The sequence below is a fragment of the Hippoglossus hippoglossus genome, chromosome 19 (genome assembly GCF_009819705.1).
Source record: "Hippoglossus hippoglossus isolate fHipHip1 chromosome 19, fHipHip1.pri, whole genome shotgun sequence".
NCBI classification, from domain to species: Eukaryota; Metazoa; Chordata; class Actinopteri; order Pleuronectiformes; family Pleuronectidae; genus Hippoglossus; species Hippoglossus hippoglossus.
Genome location: NC_047169.1, coordinates 19915586 through 19932594, shown reverse-complemented (window position 1 = coordinate 19932594; position 17009 = coordinate 19915586). Strand labels below are relative to the sequence as shown.

General features: G+C 40.4%; 1 protein-coding gene across 1 annotated transcript; it reads right to left on the bottom strand.

Annotated features, from left to right (window-relative positions):
- Positions 1–1620: 1620 nt before the first annotated feature.
- On the bottom strand, positions 1621–16775 carry LOC117753030 (ras-related protein Rab-37-like). The gene is made up of 9 exons (XM_034570848.1): positions 16421–16775; positions 8322–8432; positions 6557–6598; positions 6327–6393; positions 6162–6214; positions 5974–6039; positions 4177–4233; positions 3836–3912; positions 1621–2405 (listed from the first exon to the last, which is right to left on the bottom strand). Exons 1-9 carry the CDS (start codon positions 16772–16774, stop codon positions 2300–2302), a joined length of 933 nt encoding a protein of 310 aa, XP_034426739.1. The 5' UTR covers position 16775; the 3' UTR covers positions 1621–2299.
- Positions 16776–17009: the final 234 nt, after the last annotated feature.

Here is a 17009-nt window from a genome sequence, read left to right as displayed (position 1 = left end):
AACATTTGTTGCATACTGTTCATAAACAAGCTTCTTTTAAACATGAAACCGTTTCTGTGACATCATCAGTGCTTTGAATCTGCACCAATCAATATGTGTGTAATTGTTTTGTAAATGTTTGGGCGTCTGGCAGATAGATAAAGCTGCAAAGCATAGAACACAGCAGCCAAAGAACCAGGTATCTCAGGAGTTGGTGGCGACCAAAATGAGAGTGTGAAGATCAAACCTATACATTGTTGCCAGACACTCAACCCTAAATGAATTCTTATTAAAGAATGCAGCTTTAATAGGTGGTCTTGTTATACATGGGATATTGTATTTCAAAACAAAATGTAACCCTGAGAGCCCTGAGTTGAAATATGATTAGATATCCACATTAATTGTTCACATTTCTACGTTGATCTCGATGTAAATATAAATAGATTGTAATACTGTATGTTCTGGAGGCACTGCACACAGATCTGCTACATGCAATCCAGCAGACATGCAAACGGAAATAAATAAATAAATATACATTTTAGGAGAAAAGTAATGCAGCCAACATGTTGAAAACAATTATCAAAAACCTGTTAACTCACTCACACCTATGTATTAGGTGTTTCCCAAATGAAGGACATCGGAAATCCAAGCATCTCATATTCCGTTTGGTCTTATTCAGCAATCTTTCATCCTCCACACATGTCAGGCGACCGATACCTTTTTTTTTTATCATTGACACATCAGCATTTTCTCCAGCTGTCACTTATGGAGGAGTTTCTGAAGAATGGAGCAGTGTGACTAAGTCACGGACGGGCAGGGCTTGTGTCCACACACTTGGCTTTGAATCGGAATCCATGACATTGTGTGTGGCCTTTGTCCGGACCTGTTGGTTGCACAAGGTTGCAGCAATGATGGTGGTGCGTCAGTGATTTTGTAAGGCAATTAATCAAAAAATATTAACAAAAATGACTTTGCAGGATAAAAACAAAGCATTAAAACAAAAGCATAAATTATACATAGGAATAGTTTGACATGTTGGAAAATAGCCTCCTTTGCTTTCTTGCTGAGCGTTAGATGACAAGGTTAATACTACTCATATCTGCAAGACAACATTAAAGCTACAGAGCCACCAGCTAGCATGGCTGGCAGGGGGAAACAGCTTTCCTACCTCTGTCTAAAATACGACTAAACACATCTCCACAGTTCACTAATCAATGTCTTGTATCTCCTCTGTTCAACAAAAACAAATACAAAGTAAAAAAGAAAGTTTATAGTTTTCATTCTAGAACAACTGAGCACAGTGACTGTACACAGCAAGACAAATTTGTGGTAAGCCTATATGTAGCTATATGTGTATTTTTAAAACAATGTTAGGAACATGGATCAATGCTGTTAAAATAGAATAAAATAAAGATTAACATGGAAACGTATTCATGCTCATCAGAGGATTCAGCGCCACCGTAATGTTAATGTTGATTTTTCTGTTTTCTGCTGAGATGTCTCAAAACTTTGATTCAGAAATTCATATTCCCTGAGGATATACTGTGAGTGTTCCTATAACAACCTCAGATGTACTTTGTGTTTAGTGGTTTTTAGTACATTTTAGTATACCACCATGCTAAACCGAAGATGGTCACCCTCATATTGTGTAACACACATGCTAGCATTGTCATTATGAACACGATAGCATGCTGACGTTAGCAATACGTGAATGCCACAAATGTACTTGAATAACTTGTGAGTCACTTACGAACAATTGATTTGTACCATCGACTGTATATAAAGATGGTCAACATGACGGCTCATCAAAAGTAAAGCAAATTCATCTTGATCACCCCCTGGTGGCTGGATGCAACTTAAAATTTAAACAACAGATGAAAGGAAATGTTGGTGTTGGTTTCGGTGATTTTAGTAGTTCTTATCACATTGATGTATGTTCAGGTGTGATAAGAAAAGACAGAAGGAAACCACTGGCCTTCTACCTTCTGTATATGCTAAGCTAGTCTACCTATGAAATTGTATTGATCTTATCATCTCACTCTCATATAGAAAGCAAATAGCATAGTGTAAGGCTTTGCTTAAAATGTCTACTACAAATATTCAGTAGATCATAATGATCATAATGATAAAAACCAGTCTAAAGGATTGGAGAAACTGCTCTCAGCAGTTTTGTGAGTTTGTAGCTTGGTTCGTCCTCCACTGTTCTACTTTTGGCTTTTCGTCTTGGGTGAATGGCAGCATCATATTTCGGGAGCAGAGTGAGTTAACAGGACTTCCTCCTACTCAGCAGTCTGTTCAGCCAGAGTGTATGGAGGAGGACTCAGAAGTAGCTGCAGCAGCCTGACTTCTCCTTCCGTGCTTCAATGTATTCATGGATCTGGAAACTTGGTTCACTGGGGTGCTGGACGGCTCGGTGCTTCAGCTCCCTGAAGAACAGAACCACACATCAGAGAGTTCCTAAAACAGTATGGATGGATCATTTGAACCTATAATGAATCTGTGAACACATCAAGAATTTAATCATATAACAGGGGAAAAACAACCTCAAAAATGTACAGGTACGCAGTAATTGGTCATTTTAGGGATACAAATTAATTAGAGATCCAACATAAATTTAGTGTTGGTAAATAAATAAATATATAAATGATAAATAAATGGAGAGAGTCATGGATTTAAACAACAACTTAAAATAGCCAGATATTAAAGAATTACTGGATATTCATCTTGGTAAATATTTTTGAAGGGTTTCAAAGTATTAATCCAAGTTTTTTGTTCTTCCAAAATCCCTTAAACTGTGCATGTAATTCATGAAAAAGAACTGGGTTGCACCCCAATTAAACTGGTCCTTTAATAATTTACACATGTAATGGAAACATACATTAATAGGTAAGAATGAGAGCAAAAATGTCTTAAAACTGTAATAAATGGCAAAATATCTGAAATCTTCCAATGAAACACTGACTACATTACATTGCATGATTTAACAAAAAGAATTATTGCAAAATCACTCAAAAATACATTATCTCAACTGACTTTTATGTGAAGGGCTGGTGTTTAGATTGACATATACTCATTGGTCCTTACATGATCACCGAACTATCAAACACAAATCAGCTAAACAAGGCTTTCATGATATATAATAGTACCCTGCTCCAGAAGAAAAATACTAAATGTTCTGAGACCATCAGACAGATGTGACATTATTATCAGTTCCACACTGATGATAAAAGACAGAGCCAGGGTCGAAGGAACAATTATGACATTTTCAGACACGACCTCTGGAGTTTGCCGATCACACATGCACAACGCAGCAGGAGATTATCCGCCCCGACACGTTCACAACAACACAGAAATCTCAGGAGCGTTCAGGCGAATGGTGGAGCTGCAGGCAAAGGCAGGATGTAACGTATTGATTATGCTGCGGAGATCACATGTTTTTGTTTACAGCACATCAACACTGGCGTCGGCCCTTATCACCAAAAGCTATCTTGACATCTTCGTCTGCGTCTTCTACGTGTGTGACTCCCCTTTTTCAAGCTGAGATATATATTTTTTTTTTTTTTTTTTCGTTTTGCATCTGTCACGTGTTAGAGATGTCATCAACATGCCCAGCCGCTCGTGGTGAATCATGCGGAGGATCTCCTGTTGTTTTCTCACATTGGCTTAATTGGAGTTTCTGTGGGCTTTATACTAGGGGACTGGCTAGAGAAAGTCTGGGATTTATACATATAGCCAAACCAGAGAATGTCTGGAGGTTCTCTGGAGTTCAGTGCATGTCTGAAAAGCAGCAGAGTCAACTTAGCGTAGAGCTCAAAGGAGATACAGAGGACATTATGTGACATGGTGTGTTTCCTACTTGGACACAGCAGTGAAGGCCAGCTCTACGTTGACTCCGGTCATGGCACTCGTCTCCATAAAGGGAACTGAATACTCCTGTAGACATGAACAGGAGCAAACACCAGGGAACAATCATTGAGAGAGTAGAGAACAGTAAACATTCTAATTTGAGTTTGAACCCACTGGAGGATAGTGAGTCTAGTCACTGTTATATTCAGGGACCATTAACATAAGATGTTAGCCAGATTCAAATGTCACCCTGATACCAGGTGTAATAAATGCACTGTCCATTGTGCCTGTTACGTTAAGAACAAAACCCAGTATCAGCTGTGGTTGTACAGTAGTGAATGAATGACTCACCCTGGCCAGCCTCTCTCCTTCATCTCTCCTGATCGCTCTCTCGCTGCTCATGTCGGCCTGACACAGAGATCCAGCAGAGGAAAAACAAGCAGTGAATAAAAGTGTGTATTATCATTCTGACCTTTATTCAAAAAAATTCAATTTGGATCTTTTTTTTTTAGTAGTTGCTTCCCATTATCATTGTTAATAATTGATAGAAAAATGTGGGGGAATAGTTTTGAACCAGTGCTGCACAGTCAAACCAATTGATGAAAACTATGGGTTCTGTTAAAACAGGGCTGGGATATTTAACATCTTACAAAACAAACACATTGTTTACTTTGTGGCAAAATAAGAATCTGTCAAATGCGGCTGACAATTGCATCCTCCCCGAGAAACAAAAGCTCCTCCCTGCCCAGCCTATCCCAGGATTCATTTAGCTTCAGTGATAAACAGTTTTTCAAAGGGGTAATGACAGCAATGCTTGAGTATCACGCTTCCGCTCAACTTGACAGCTGACAGTACACACGTTACAAACAAACAAAAGGGCATTAAAACTTCCTCTGTGTCCAACTTCTGCTGTGTTGCTAGGCAACAGCTATAGCGGTGGGACGAGCTGGTGATGCAGATTCCGGATTGTCTCATTTCGGTTTGGACTCTGAACTCCTTTAATCTTATTGCTGATAAAGAATATATAAATAGTAATAACTACGCCCTCTGCCAGTCAGTTCATGACAAAATGCTTTTCCTCTAAAGCAGGGGTATTCAACTAAACTTTAAAGAGGTCCAGTTAGAGAAAATTTCTTGAAGCAAAGGTCCGGAAGATCATAATGTCTAACTATTTAGTGTGATATATATTTAAGTAGCCTAGTAGTTCTATCAACATCTGCATGTACTAAATACCTGACTGTCAAATCAAATGAATTCAGTACGATTCAAAAACTTTTTGACAAAATTTATTTTCACGTAACATAGAACTGAACATATATGTATGATTGCAGATATGTATAATGTTCTCTCATTAACTAAATAAAAGTAGGGCTGCATTTCAAAATAAGAGAAAATAAATAAAATGTGAAAATTGTGCATGTTCAAATAAAGGGCTTAACTTCAGAAAAATAAAATAAAGGGAGCAAAAGCTTGAATTTCCCTTTTTCTGTTTCACATCTTGACTCAAAAGTCTCTTTTCTCTCCCTTTCTCCGTCTCATTCCTGTTTCTCCACTTTCTCCGTCTCACTCTTGTTTCTCTCCCTTTCTCCATCTCACTCCTCTGTATCTCTCCCTTTGTTTTCTCTACCTGTATCTCTATCTGTCTTTTTCTTTCTACCGTCTTTTCGTGTGTAACTTGCCTCTAACTCTCTTTATGGTGTATGTCTTGCTATTGGGTCTAGAGCCTGTAATAAAGTTTATCATCTCTCATCTGTCTGCACTGTAGAGTCGCAATGTTTACCGCCTGGAATGCACAGACTTGATTGGCTGAGTAGTATCACGTGGGATGGCTTAACTCGCATGCAATTGGTCTGTGCGTTTCTCATCCGCTAAACCACTACCGTAAAGACTACAAAAGCTGCGCTGATTACAAATAGAAGCGCCCCGTCAGGTTTTAAATCATAACCTTCTGTTTTGGCTGTAGGTCCGGGTCCGTACGGGACGGCTTCTGGGTCCGGACCCGGACCGCGGTCCGCCTGTTAGTGACCTCTGCTCTAAAGGATTAATTTGGCTTCTTTTTATAAAATGCATCGTGCACATGTTCCTTCTCTCTCCTCCCTAACACTCTTCCCTTCACTTGCTGAGATTCTTAAACCACTCCAATCTCACCTTGTTGCCCAGCAACATGATGACTACGTCGTTCTGTGCATACTCATGGATCTCTGTTAGCCATGCCTGGAACAACAGAGACAGACAGATACGTACAGGTCAATTATAAGCACGCACATTAGATCACTTCCCCTTCCTCCCAACCCACTCTTTTCCATATGTCTCCCCACTCTATAGCCCAGACCTACCCTGATGTTGTCAAAAGATGATTTGCTGGTGATGTCATACAGGAGGAGTAAAGCTTTGGAGACAAAAACCAACAGATGAACATGTGACTAATAATGCAAGTGTCTACATAACTGTCACCGTTGTGGATTAAAAAAGCAAATCTGTGACTCAGTAAGTTGACATACCGTGTGCATCTCTGTAATATGCATGTGTCACACTTCTGAACCTCTCCTGTCCTGCTGTGTCCCAAATCTGAAACAGAAAAGGGGAAAAAAAGATATACTTGGTGATGTGGCCTGGTTTCACAAGGCTGACTATAATTTTCTGTCACAACACATGGTGCCCGAAAATAAAACCAGCCAGCGCTCTAAAAATAGGGCTGTTGTAGTGAAAGCACGTCAAGGAACTCACTGACCTGTAGTCTGACCTTTACATCGTCCACAGTCACCACTTTGTTCTTAGGAAGCAGAAGCAGATTTTAAATAATGTACAGAAACAGAACAGATGATGACCAGACATAATAAAGACTAAAGGATCAATTCCTTCATTGAAAAAAGATACTCAGTTACTTTCATGCATGATTGTTTTTCCACTTTATTAGCGCAGGTTTAAAAATGTCTGCCTCTGTTTCGAAACATTGAAAAAATACATGTAAAAACTCAACAGCAGCATCATCTTTTCTATAAGTCAGTGTCCCTCTTCCTCTGGATAACCCACACACCTCACTGTCGACTGTTTGACTTGTATGGTCTCACCATGTAGGTTTTTGAAATTTTGAAACGGATGTGCAATGTCAAGACAATAAATATTTGCTCTTAGGAAATGTGTTCTGAGAAGTCATTAATAAAATCTTTTTAAAGCTACTAATATATTTGTCATTTGACACAATTTAAAATAATCTGTCTAACTTTAAAAAATGGTTTGAAAGTCAAGAGCTTCTAATTAGGACAACTTGAAATGATTGCTTTGCATGGATTTAATAAAGAGCGAATTGAATCAGAAGATCAGTCTGTTGTCTGTGTCAAAATGAGGAAATATGGAGAATCATAAGTTGTACTTTAGTATACACGTAACAAAATACTTCATATTCTGGCTCATCAAACTTCCGACTTCTTCCTCGTAATATTACAACGTTATTTTGAAATCTCAGCCTTTTTTTTCCCTTCAACACGGCCCTATTACTCCATTATATGTTACCATTCATTCCACCTCTCAATGCTCCACAGAAGAGACTTGGTTTTTAGATGACCTGATGAGCTAGGTAACTCTCAACAGCTGATGTTGTGACTACATGCTTGTGACTTTGCCAAGATCTCTCTGGCTAATTTGCATGTTAACCATTAGCATGACAGCTGCTGTAGATCTCCGTCCGAAGAGTAATTCCTATCACCCAGCTTCAAGCATCGGCTACTAAATGAGGACGTGTAGTGAACTTTCACCATTTTACTTCTAAAATAAAACCTGCCTCCATCATAACAAGCTGCCATGTAAAAACAATCCAGTCTGCAGGCTATTAGTGAGTCAAACCTTATCCCTCTAACATAAATAGAATAAAACACACTCGAGGAATAGGTAGAAACATCCTCGAGTCAAAATTGCTACAGGGGCCAACACACACAGACTTAACGGAACAGGTTCTTTCTCGCCGCCTATGAGTCACTGTGCTGGTGTGCAGCAAAGACGTTAACTTCCTTAGCAATATGTTTCTATAGTCTCTGGTGGTACAAGTAGCTCATTTCATTTATGTCATAGAGAATTATCAGGTTGTTACCATATTTGAAAGAACGTTATGTAGTGGCAATTCTGTTTTCTGTATATGTGAATCTGAAATATGTGTTATCCAGCATTAAAAACATAAATTTGTGTCTAACTTTATAATACAAATTACCATTCATTATCACTGTATTGAAGCAGAGCCAGGAATCTTGCACCTATATCTCATAAACTGGGCAAATGGAGCCAAATCTATCAGCGCGGTAGATAAATGAGAAACAATTTTGTTGAAGTGACACTTGGGACTTTTCCAGTTGAACTTCAAAAGAATGTAGTGGATCTAAAGATACAGACACAAACATTTTAAATGCACAAACACATGCACACACACACACACATACACATACACACTCTCTCACTCACACACACACACACACACACACACACACACACACACACACACACACCGTGAATCCAATGCCCACTGTGGCAGAGAAGGAGCCAGGAATGAACTTGCCCTGATCGAACTGCACCAACAGAGACGTCTTTCCCACTCCACTGTCCCCGACCAGGATTGTCTGCAGGAAAACACACACAGAACACAGGAGTCTCATCAGCATCAGTGACCCTGACGAGTTTAACATACACACAAGCACTTTATTAGGAACAGTAATACACCTGCTTATGCAATCATCCAGTTGCACGAGTGCAATGCAGAAAATCATGCAGACACAGGACAGAAGCTTCTGTGGACTGCAGCAAATCTTTACTTGCTATGGCTCAGTTACTGCAGGTCATTATTATAGTTTCAGAAAGAGAACTGCAACCAGGCTATGGTCACTCAACCGGAAATAAAAGTAGCCCGGACAGGAGCCTGCAGATGGTCAGGTCAGAATTTGACATGAACAGCGTGAATCCACAGACGCAACCTGCCTGCAGTCAACAGACCAGGCTGAGTCACAGACCGGCTCTACTTCCTGAGCCACAGCCACTTTTCTAATTCTAATGGGTATTTTCTTCTGGATTATGCTCAATGTCACCCAGCAAAAGTCGTCTCAAACTTCATGAACTGTGATGAGCATGACGATGAGTTCAGCCAACTTGAATCCAATCCAACAAAATCTGCAGAAACAATGTGATGTCGTCATGCCAACATAGAGGACAATCTCAGAGGAATGCCTCCAACATTTTGTTGAATACGTGTCACAAAGACCCAATTTGAGAGCAAAATCAATGCCTTAAGCAATATTAGTAATGTGCTAATAATAAAGTTCTCAGTGGGTGTACTTAGATAAAGTATGAGTAAAATGACATTAAGGGGTCTATAATGGAGTTAGAGCCACCCTCGAAAATCCTTTATTGGCTGATATCGCACAATCATTTTATAATTTAGGGTTATGAGTCAGCATTTGCGTCACGGTGGACACTTCAGTTTCTAAGCAGCACAAACAATATTGGGCTTTTCAAAAGCTTGGCAGTGCGCTGCTATTACAGTGTGACTCATTGGCTGAGGAAGATAACCTTCAGAACAAGTTAGTCAGCAGGGCCCGGCAGTCAATACAGGCCTGTCTTTTCATTTTTAGCCCACTTAGAAAAAAATCACTTTGAGATACTCAACACCTCCACACACAGAAGTGAACGTTCCACCTTCATTTCCTGTCGTTTCTGTGATCTTAAAATATGTTTCAACCAAAACTTAAAGGATCTAAAAGGTTCCTTCAGACAGCTTGTCAGTTTTTTCACCGTTGTCTAATGACATTGGAACATTAGGCAAACAAGCCCGCTGACATATGAAAAATCAACAAGCCGATCAACGTCAGTCCACCAGGTGGCAGTAATGCAGAAAACTATACAACAACATTGACGCCATTTAAAGTGTCGGACAGGCAGCATCTGCATGACCATAGAACTGTATAAATGTTGGACGACATGTTGTCATTTCCTCCGTCCATCCAGAAATGAAACCAAAATGTCCCAGATACGAATGCTGTCATCTTGTGCATTTGAAGATAGAGTCTGATATGGAGATGGAGCAGCAGTATCAAGGTCCACTGAGACCAATCGTGAGTCAGTCTCAGCTGTCAATCAAGATGTTTTACTCAGTTTTGATAGCATCAAATAACTAATTGAAAACAAACTTATTATAAAAAATCGCAATTGGACATACACCAGTGTGATAGAACTGCCATCTTTGAGTTTTTTCTCTCCACAGTCGCCAAAGTGCTGCTCATTGTGGGAACTGTTGGGAACGGGTTTCTCTTTATATTTAATTTCTAAGGTTCTTGACCCTCCATGTAAAGTGCCTGTAGATACTGCATATTATGATTTGGCACTATACAAATTAAATGAAATTGAATTGAATTATTAATTTGATGTTTACTTTTTAGCTTGGTCGATGTCCCATCCACTAACATAGAGTAGGGGGAAATTATGACCTATTCTGTAGCAAAACACCAGGAGGTGATCAAGACGCTTTGGCTTCACTTTAGGTAAGCCATCATGTCATCCATCACTATGTGTGCGACGCTGCAACAACAGCAAACATGCTTTATTCTGTACCTATGTGTTGAGAGACTATGAAAAAAAGTACATGCAGCCAGAGATCTTTACCATTGTGTCTGAAATAAAATACTGGAGTACTCAACCAGTCAGAAATGTTCAGCGCTGTAAGGCCCTACTTTGTACTTTCGGAAAGAACAAGCTAGCAGGGACTCCAACCTTCCTAGTTCCTGGGGTCAAAGATGCGTAACACTTGCACAAAATTCCCAATGTGGTCTTGGTTAACCCTCTTCTGAACGTGGTCCTGGTTTAATGGAGCCTACTGCCCTGATTCAGATGACCAAAAGTGACCTCAAGCTTGGACAAACCAAACTGAGGAAACAAAACAAGCAAGACACAGCGAGAAAGTCAAAAGTGAAGTCGGGTTAAAAGCAAAAAATTGCTGAACCAGGCCGACTTTCACCTGCAGCTCAGTTTCATCTTAATGCTTTATGAATGATAAAGGCTGAAAGGGAGGTGGAGGGAGGATTAGAGTTGAGAGGCTCAAGCAGCTTTTCTTCACAGATACAGGTCTTATAGCTTCACTTTGATCTCAGGGATTTTAATAAACCAACAAGAAAGTGCCACAGCTCAGCATGGGAGAAAATATACATCCTGCTTCTGAATTTTCACACCAGCTTTACTCAGGCGTCAACAGTGACTTCATTTAGTTGGTCTGCATTTGAATCACACGCCAATGAAGCGAGTGAAAGAGGAATCATGCTTAAAATGTTCAATATTTAATCAGTGATGAAAAGGTAAAGCAATAAAATGCTCAATGCTTGTGGAGCATTGGAACCAGCGTAAAAAATATGGGGTGTCACATGTTTCAGACCACTAAGTCTGGATCTCTCGAACACACAAACGTTTTTTTGGTTGTCTCAAAAACTAGGCTGTACATTTTCCCCTGTATCTATAAATGTGACTTTACTTGCATGTATAGATGTTGAAACATGAGGAGCAGCATAGGAAGTATGACTGACAGTGAAGAGGTTCAGTGTGCATGTATCTTACAGGTGATACTGCTGCATGATACATATAATATGGTTGACACCTGCTCATAACAAACTGTTGACTCAGCCTCATCTTAGTGAATGGGGCTACTTTTGAATGTTAGCATACTAGCATACTGAACAGCTACAACCTCTGAAACTGTTGATTTCAAAAAGAGGTAATGCAGATTTATTTTGTTGAGTTGGCTCAAATCAAGGTCTATAGTTTTAAATGTGTTCAGTTGACTCAAGAAAAGTCGATTTTGTACTTGATAGTAACGTGATATAATGTACAAAAAAACAGCAATAAATGTAAAGATTCAACTAAATGTTTCTCATTTTACATTGTAGAGCTACTTTTATCAACATTAGTACAGCTAAGTAAATGTACATTGTGTGGTTAACTATATGCATATGTTATATATTTTTATTTTTTTATTTACAAGATATCAAGCTTTTAGGTTAAGGACTAACTGATAGGTTTGGGAGTGATGCTATAGGTGATGTTGGCTGCTGGAGTGTTAAACCAATCCAACGCAGAGTAGCACAGAGCTGCTGATGTTAGCCTAATCTTTATTGGCTTCTCCAGAGGAGTAAATACGTCATAGTGCATGTGCTCGTCATGAGGGAGGCCAATGCATGCTTTGGTACTTGTCCTATAGGGTCGCTTAAAGGGGAAAATATATAATAAATATCCGATATTTTGTATATATATAAATTATAAGAAAAAAGCAATTGATTTACAGAGATTAAGGCACAACATTACGGGTACATTTACGAGAATTAAGTCATACCATTGTGAATCATAAATTTGTAAGAATAAAGTCATATTGAAAAAACTAGTAAATTTACGAGAATTAAGTATTAATATTACAAGTCAACTTTATGCTTTATTCTCCTAAATTTACCTTACATCTTTACTCTTGAAATCTCCGATCTTTTTTTTTACCTTTAAGTGGCCCTAATACTCTGTTTTACTTTGGCATATAGCAAAATATAGTCTTAATTTACACATTGGAGTAATTACATTATATTATATTATATTATATTATTATAATGAAAGATCAGAAATGTTCACACACACTGGCTGTGACTAAAACACAGAACATATTACAAACCAGCAGCAACACTATTATCATCTGATCCTTCGATGACGTAATAAAAGCTGATCCTGTTTACTGAAACTGAGAGCGTGTAAGATAATATTTGCTTGTGAATGTGTGAGGAGAGAACCAATAAAGGGAAAAAACGTGCTTGTAGAATTACACATGCATATGTAGACGTGATGAGGATCAGGATGTATGTGTAGGATTTGTTGTGGGAGAAGAGTATGACGCTGTTTCCATGGTAACAGAGCTGGGAAGTCAGCCTGTCTCATATAACCCCACAGGAGCCAAGAGGCAATTAACTGAAAGCACCACAGATGTCCGGGAATTAGACGTGGATGATGTACAGTATATTGTGCACATGAGTGTCTGTGTGTGGTGTGGGGAGAGAGTGATGAGGAAAGAGAGAATATGTATTCATCCAAGGGATTGTTAAGTGCCAGTGAATTTCCCTCCCTTTAGTCAAGTGTGGAAGTCCCTTCACTGTGGAGCAGTGGAGCAAATTGCAAATTTGCAGTTCTTAGATTCTGTTGATCCTCTCGGCCTGATACATGAGAAACGTCACAGTTCTCTTCCTGAGGGGACAAATAAAGTGATGCGGGCCGCTGTGTAATTTAGCTTGACAGTTCCCATATTTCCACTAATTTAGACAGTTTATGACACAGCACTGCTGGGATTCAAAGCCGCAGCCGAGTAGCAGATTAGAGAAGCTTCAGTTTGATGGATGACACAACTTTACAACATTATGGCAAGGTGTGTATGACTGCATGTGTAGGATTTCTTCCTCTAACACTGAAGATGCTTGTGTACTCGAAAACTGTCCATCCATTATGGTTTCTGTTATGTAATATAATGTATAAGGAAAGTTTTTTTGCCAATAAAATAACTATGAAAATGAACAGATAGCCATACTGACACTTAAATAAGATAATAAATTGAAATACATAACCTCAGCATCAGTGTGAAACAACATAATGTGGGGATAAATCATTCTTCATGAATATGTTCAGAAAAACAACTTCACTGTAACATTATAGGATAACGATGTGGCGTAATGTGAGCAGCATTGTCACCACAGGAGGCGTTAGGGCACTCCATTGATTTCTAGGCCATCCGCATTTTGGAAGCACAAAAGAGATCAATACACATCATCAACCTAAAACACAGGAAACACATGAAACGGCTGCCTGTTGTTTGCGGGCCGTAAAACCAAAACAATATGATGGAAGACACTAAAGTGCTCCGTAGAGCTGTAGTGAACTGGAGACTCTGGTATTCATTTTTTCAACTATGAGCGACATTTTGGACAATATACCTAGTCCCTGTTCATGTAAACAATGTTGATTTAAGTGCAGCTTTAATGGGAACCAGTGGGATTCGGGTTGAGAGCCACAAACAGGTTTGTGTTTTTAGAACGTATGGAGAGAGGAACATGTTGCATGTTTTTGGTCTTTCAAAAGGATTAGAAAAATCCCTCACAATAGAAATGTAACATTAATTTAGACCTGTGAAAGACTTTTAAAGACATCTTTTACCAAATCGCAGAAATATTGATTCATATATGACAAAATCAACAGTGTGTTGATTTTAATAAAACGGTTGGCTGGAGATTAATATCACCGTGGTGGGGAAAGATAAAGAGATTGTGTAATGCACGGAGTGATTTCAGCTCCATATCTAACCACTGGCCTGACTCAAACAAGCCCCTGTTCTGTTGTGTAATCATGGCTCCTTGGGGGAAACAGAGCGGAGATAGAATAGAGACAAAAGAAGCTAATGCGAAAGACAGAAATATGAGACAGAGAAATAATGGAGGGCAAAATGGACAAATTGTTCATATCTAAAAGTACTGTCACTGATTTCTTTGAAAGAACAGCTTGCTTTGCGATAATTTACACTTTTGCATAGCACCTGCTCCCAACACTACATGCGCACACACACACACACACACACACACACACACACACACACACACACACAGGCACACAAAGTAACTATGGCAATTAAAGGAAGCTGTTCAAAGAGCACTGGGGTTACATTAGGGTAACAAAGTTTATGTCTCATCGGACCATCAACGCTTTGGGGAAACTCACTTCTCACTAAACTCTCACTAATGACCTTCTCTGAGCTACAGTCTCGCTCTGAGGAACAAAATCAATAATCACGCTATGATATTCGATTTCAAGTTAAGTGTCAATATAAATATAACAGTATCCGTGTGCACACTCATTTCCCATGCTGACCAATATTAACAAGGGAAGTGGGGAGTTGCAAACTAAAAGCCAGATATAAAAATAACACAGGCCTTGACTGACTTCCCTCACAATGACTTTGAAGCTGTTCCTGAAATAAAATGTAAAATAAGGTGACATTTCCCTGAAGCCAAAAGGGAGCTTCTCTTTTTCTGTATGAGAAATAACAGGTCAAAGGTCGGCACTGGAAGGAACACAGTGAATGACTGGAGTGTGGACTCATGATTTGTGGATGTGTGTAGGCGAGTGCAGCCTCAACTGCTTGACATGGGCTGTGCAGTTATGAGAACACCTCAGATAGAGATGTGTGATAGAGATTAGACAGACGGGTGAAACTGTACCGTGGGGGACACACACACTTTTACACACCACCGTCGCTTGAGGTAATTTGTCAGACTTGGCCCACATCCCCCTGGGGCCGCAAAAGCCTTTACACAACATTTTTGCCACAAATGTGGTTGCACTCTTCAGCCCCTGGGAAACAGGTTTGGATGTGTAAAATCTGAGTAGTTCTAATTTGAATTGGAACCCTTGGCCTGGGGTGCCCTCTACTGCACCTCCCTCTGTCTGTCCTTGTCCTTAATGATCAGATGTGTTCTGTGAAGGAGGTCCCTCCCCACGGAGCTTCTACAAGTGGTGGACGAAAACAATGTTTTTTTCATGTCTGAATTCCGCAGGGAGGACAGCTGACACGCTGGCAGCCTCACCATAGTGGCGTGTTTACAGTCTGGATGCCCGATTATCACCCTGCCATGATGCACGCCATTCTGCCTCCATGTAACTGCTCAGTGAAGACAGACAAGTGGAGTTCTTTCTAATGATAATGACGAGCACAAATCTACAAGGCGTTACTCGAAGTGTGTGTGTGTGTGTGTGTGTGTGTGTGTGTGTGTGTGTGTGTGTGTGTGTGTGTGTGTGTGTACTTGTTTTTGTTACCTCTTTACTGCTTTTCAAGCATAAACACTGACCCAAACACTGTGGCTCAAGAGGTAGAATGGCAGTTTGTTCCCAGTCTGCACCATTCTCTGCCAGAGTGTCCCTGAGCAGGATATTGAACCTCAAATTAATGTATGTTAGGACTTGGCGGAATACAAATCAAATTGAATTGAATTAAATCGAATACAGATCCTTGACCATTTAGTTTGTCAGGACCAGCATGGGAACCAACACCTTCATAGTCAAAACTCGATTTCTGAGGTCCTGGTTAAATTTAGTGGTAAGGTGTGAATTGTGGTTAGTTTAAGGTTAGAGATAGGCATGGACCGGTTAGGTAAAGCTGTCCACAATGAATAGAAGTCAATGCAAAGTCCTAATAAACAACTGCGTGTGGGTGCGTGCGTGTGTGCGCGTGCGTGCGTGCGTGCGTGCGTGCGTGCGTGTTTGTGTGTGTGTATATGTGTGTGTATTTGTGTGTGTGTGTGTGTGTGTGTGTGTGCTAAGGACCTGCGTATTTTAAGGGCAAATCTGACAATAAGACAGGGGAACTGGACGGTGTATATGACCTCAGCCAAGTGGAGATCATCCCCACGCTGCAGCACAGAGGCACTTTAGGGCCACGTTATTTTTGTATATCACTGTTATATACGAAGGAAAAAGTACATGGGGGCGATTTGTTGGATCTGACTAATGTCCCAGTAACACAATCCCTGGTTTTAAAACATGTTGTTTGTCTCCATACCTTGTGCACTAACTCCTCGTCGTACGTCGGGGCTGGTGGAGTCTTCGCCTGGCTCTCGGTCTCTCCGGAGCCGTAGCCGCTGTCGGGCTGGATCTCCGGGTAAGCCGTGGTGTAGTTCGCCAAGATCGGCTCCATGGACTCCATCCGCTCCATGATGCCGTCGTCCTCCCTGTGCGCTTCTGACAGCGGAGGAGCCTGGTGAGGAGAATAAAGACTGGACCAATGCGCGCGCTCTCTCTCTCTCTCTCTCTCTCTCTCTCTCTCTCTCTCTCTCTCTCTCTCTCTCTCTCTCTCTCTCCCTCCCTCCCTCCCCCCCTCTCTCCTCCTTGAGAGTGAATCACAGTCTGCGGACATCTGCCTCCATCACTTAACATTTAAACAGGCATGTCGTGATCGTTCAACCGCGTCACGCCACACAGTATCCCTGGAGAGAGCGGATGATGGGAGCAGCAGCAGGAGGAGGAGGAGGAGGAGGAGGAGGAGGAGGAGGAGGAGGAGGAGGATGCTGGTGAGCGGCCATTCATAGAACGACACGAAGTTCCTCAGAATGAAGGATGAGGAGGAGATTGGAGTGAATGAGGGGAAAGAT